A 4703-nucleotide genomic window follows, 5' to 3' on the forward strand; every position below is an offset into this window, starting at 1 on the left:
CTACACTATTCCTGGGAGTTTTTGTTTGAGGATCTATTTTAAGAGGTGATAGGTGGACAGTTTTCTTTGATAATTTTTTTTAGGCTTTATTTTTTTGCAAGGCAATGGGGGTTAAGTCGCTTACCCAAAACCACACAGCTAGGTAATTATTAGGGTCTGGGGTCAAATTTGATCTCAAGTACTCCTGACTCCAGGGCCGGTGCTCTATCCACTGCACCACCTAGCCACCCCACTGTGCCACCTAGCCTGTCCCAATAATTTCTTGAAAGATGATACCTATGCTCATTTTTTGATCATGGCTTTCAGGTAGTCCAGTAATTTTTAAATTATTTCTCTTGAAATATTTTTCCAGGTCAGTTTTTTTTCAGTGAGATAGTTCATGTTGTCTTCTATTTTTTCATTCTTTTGGTTTTGTTTTATTGTTTCTTGATTTCTCATGAAGTCATTAACTACCATTTGCTCAGTTCTAAATTGTGAAGAAGTTATTTTCTTCAATGAGTTTTTGTACCTTCTTTTCCATTCAGACAATTCAACCTTTTTTACGATAAAATAGATGATAGTTTATTAAATCGCAAATCTATTATGTACAGCTTTATTATTATTCCTTTCAAATATACAACAAAATTATCATGTAAATTTCTTTTTTTCTTCTCTCCCCCCATGCAAATAGGGGTGCATATATATACATATTTGTAAAATTGTAGCCGCTGGCTACTTGGGTTCAGTTCTGTCTATGAGGAATCATTATTCAGATTGGGAAAGCATGGGTGGAAATAAAACAAAAAAATATATTTAAAAGGTTAGAAGACATAGGAAGGACTGGGGGGGAGAGAGAGAGAGAGAGAGAGAGAGAGAGAGAGAGAGATCAAAGAACAGCCAAGCAGACTTTTGGCTGGGCCATGATCAGAGAAAACTGAACTAGCCTCAATTCTACTTTTTAAGGAGTTTTTTCTTCAGCAAATTTCTGTGCCTTTTTTCCCATTTGGTCAATTCTGCTTTTTGTACCTTCTTTATCATTTGGTCTAGTTTGATTTTTTAAAGTGCTATTTTCTTCAGGGTTTTTTTGGGCATCTCCTTTGCCACACTATTGCTTTTTATTTTAGGGGGGTTTTTTTTGCAAGGCAAATGGGGTTAAGTGGCTTGCCCAAGGCCACACAGCTAGGTCTGTGTCTGAGGTCAGATTTGAGCCTAGGTACTCCTGACTCCAAGGCCGGTGCTCTATCCACTGTGCCACCTAGCTGCCCTAGACTGACTTATTTTCAACCTAGGGAAAAAACAAATGGTCATAGAGAATCCAATGAATTTGGAGCCACCACAAAAAATAAGAAATGAAAGATCAAGGGGGAAATGGCAGAAAAATAGTCAGAAATATTTCATTTCCTTATCTTGCATGAGTTACGTCTGATATGTAGGGATTACCTTTCTGGTCCTGCCAGAAAGTTAAATCAAGTGGCTGGGAATGGATTGGGGGTAGGGTACCTACCTTGAGTCTTAATTTGCCAATAACTGTTGGCCGAAATGTCTAGCTTTCCATTACAAATGACACCTGCTCATAAAAATTTCCCAGAACAGACCTGTGAGCCTCAAGCTCATACTAGACAAAACAGTGGAATCTATTAGGGGGAAAAAAGTGTTAAATGGTCACTATCAGGGTAAAACAGCAAGGGGTTATTACTAATCATGATTCACCAGGAAGCTATCATATCAAAGTTTGGGAAAGACAGACAATAAGACAGGGTAGGATTTTTTGAATAATGTAGCAATTAATTAATGATATCTATTTTAAGAAGCTCCTGATAAAGGTATTTGCTTTATTTTGAAAGAGAAGTGGTGATTATTAAGAGCCAAAATGGGTTCATCAAGAACAAGTCATGCTGGATTAAACTCATTTCTTTCTTGACAATTATTAGACTGGGAGACTAGGAGAATGTCATATCAGAATTTCAGCAAGACTTTTGAGAAAATACCTTTCAATTTTCTTGCAAACAGGAAAAAGATATGGATTGTGTGATAGCCTTTAGAGCTAGAAAGTATCTTAGACATCACTTAATCCAGCCATTTAAAACATAAAGAAATTGATGATGAGAGTCAGTTTCATTTGAAACTATTTGAATTTTTATTTAAATATATAGTTAAAAGTCATATTCATGAATTGAAGTCAATGTGGAGAGTAGTTTCTGGTGAATTAACCCAGAAAACATCTGACAACAAATTCTATTGGAGGACAGATTATCTAAGATCTTATCTTCTCACCAATTTTATCAATAATTTTGATGAAGGAATATATGTTATTACTGTCAAATTTATATTTGGCATCAAACTGGGTAAAATAGCTAACATGATGGTGTCAGAATTAGATTTTAAAAAGAAAATATATTAACAGGTTAGAATGATGGATCTAATGAAATGAAATAATGAGATAAATAGGAATCTTATATTTGAGTTTAAAGAAATCAACTGTCCAATGATAAGGAGAGGGAATGTGGATAGCAATAATTGATATGAAAAAGACCTGAAGTTTTTATTGGACTTAAAGATTTATCAAAAGTGAATGAATTTAAATTGCATTAATTGAGGCCTAAGATATAAAAAGTTAGAGGTGGTTCTCCCACTATACTCAGCTCTGATCAGATTACTTCTGGAGTATAATGTTCCTTTCTAGAAGCTATATGTTAGAAAGGGTGGTTTTTCCACTGACAAACTTCCTATCTCTCCACATTCTCATGAATTTCTCTACCGATAAGAAGTCATCCTTCAGTGACCAAACTTCTCTTGATAAAACTCTCTGATAATAGTTAGGTTGGTCCTTAAGTAACAAATAAATATAGTCTACACTGAAATTTTCTCCAAGTAATTAGAACCTAACAGATCTTACGTTTCATTGGGGAATCTTCAAGAAATCAATATCACCTCTAGACCATGCTATGGTGAAGCACTGCAGTAATTCTTAAATGAAGAATAAAGCCAAAAATATGTTAGATATCATTAAAGGAGCCAAAATTTAAAAGAATGAGAGGATACAAATGGCTTCAAAAGAAAAATATTTTGGCAATAGCTTATAGAAGATTTTTAATAGAAAGAAAATAGAGATGCATTAGCTATGAAGCTATGGAAATGGAGTACAAAGGTTAAGTACATTGTAAATGAATAAAGATGATTTTGTAAGTGGTAGTAATTAGTGTATCTAGGAACAGGAGTAAGGGGGAAGAATGAAAAGATTCAGAAAACTCAGTTTATAAGGACAGGTACCACTGGTAGTGTGAGTAACAGTCATATTGTTTCATCCATCAGCAAGACATTATAGTAAATCTGTCCAATAATGTGGGAATCCTGGAGCAGAAAAATATAACAAGAAAAATAAATTGCAATAATCATTTACCTAAGTCTAATGAGGGTTAAAGGTAGGACCCAAACCCTAATCTTCAGACTTTAACTTCATTATTCTTTCCACCAAAGTAAACAAACAAACCCTTCTTTATTTCTCAGCCACCTTTGCAGCAGACAGTAGGATGAGTCGTAACAACACAGGAATTCTGGAATTGAGACTGCTTGGATTTTCTGGTTCACAAGATTTCCGCCACATGCTCTTTTTCATATTTTTCCTCCTATATGTAGTGATAATAATTGGGAATTCAGTCATCATTGTTATGGTCTGTATGAACCATCATCTTCACACCCCCATGTATTTCTTCCTCAGTAACCTCTCTTTTATGGAGATTTTTATCACATCTATTGTTATTCCTATTATGCTGTCAGGGTTATTGACCACTCACATTCAAATAATGTCTTTTGGTGCATGTATAGCTCAGCTCTACCTTTTTCTTTCTGTGGGGACTTCAGAGTTTGTGCTACTGGCAGCAATGGCTGTAGACAGATATGTTGCTATCTGTAATCCCTTGAGGTACAGTCTCATCATGAACCACCATGTCTGCCTCTGGATGGCCATCACATGCTGGGTATTTGGGTTTCTGTTCCAAATCTGGCCAATTGTTGCAACATATCATCTTTATTTCTGTGGGCCAAATACTTTGAATCATTTTTACTGTGAGAGAGGTCAGCTGCTCAGACTCACTTGTGGTGACAGTAGGTTTCAGCAGTTCATTCTCTTCCTAATGGCAGCTTTCATCCTTTTTGGCACATTGCTTCCAACCATCATCTCCTACATCTATATCATCTGTACCATCCTGAAGATTCCTTCTGCTTCTGGTAGGAAGAAAGCCTTCTCCACTTGTGCCTCCCACTTCACTGTGGTAGTGATAGGCTACGGCACTTGCCTGTTTCTCTATGTGAAGCCCAAGCAGACCCAGGCAGCTGAGTATAACAAGATGATTTCCCTGATGACTTCAGTGGTGACACCATTACTGAACCCTTTCATCTTCACTCTAAGGAATGACCAAATCAAAGAGATTCTCATAGATGGGATAAAGCGATTGAGTCATTTCTTGAAGAAATAGATCTTTCCAGGACAGTGTCTTGTGGCAACAATTTATATTGGCAAAATATTGACAATATACTGACAAAAAAAGTCTTCAAAAAACTAACCCTCCCCACAAAGCCAAAATGTGTAAAACTCCATATTCAAATGTTATTAATGGGGGTGGCTAGGTGACACAGTGGATAGATCACTGGCCCTGGAGTCAGGAGTACCTGAGTTCAAATCCAACCTCAGACATTTAATAATAATTACCTACCTGTGTGGACTT

The 4703-nt window shown here is 36.3% G+C and overlaps 1 protein-coding gene across 1 annotated transcript; it reads left to right on the forward strand.

The window, feature by feature from the left end:
• The first annotated feature begins 3509 nt into the window (after positions 1-3509).
• On the forward strand, positions 3510-4454 carry LOC141494118 (olfactory receptor 9A4-like). Its single transcript, XM_074195264.1, has one exon. It carries the CDS (start codon positions 3510-3512, stop codon positions 4452-4454), a length of 945 nt encoding a protein of 314 aa, XP_074051365.1.
• Positions 4455-4703: the final 249 nt, after the last annotated feature.

The sequence above is a fragment of the Macrotis lagotis genome, chromosome 7, assembly GCF_037893015.1.
Source record: "Macrotis lagotis isolate mMagLag1 chromosome 7, bilby.v1.9.chrom.fasta, whole genome shotgun sequence".
Lineage (NCBI taxonomy): Eukaryota > Metazoa > Chordata > Mammalia > Peramelemorphia > Peramelidae > Macrotis > Macrotis lagotis.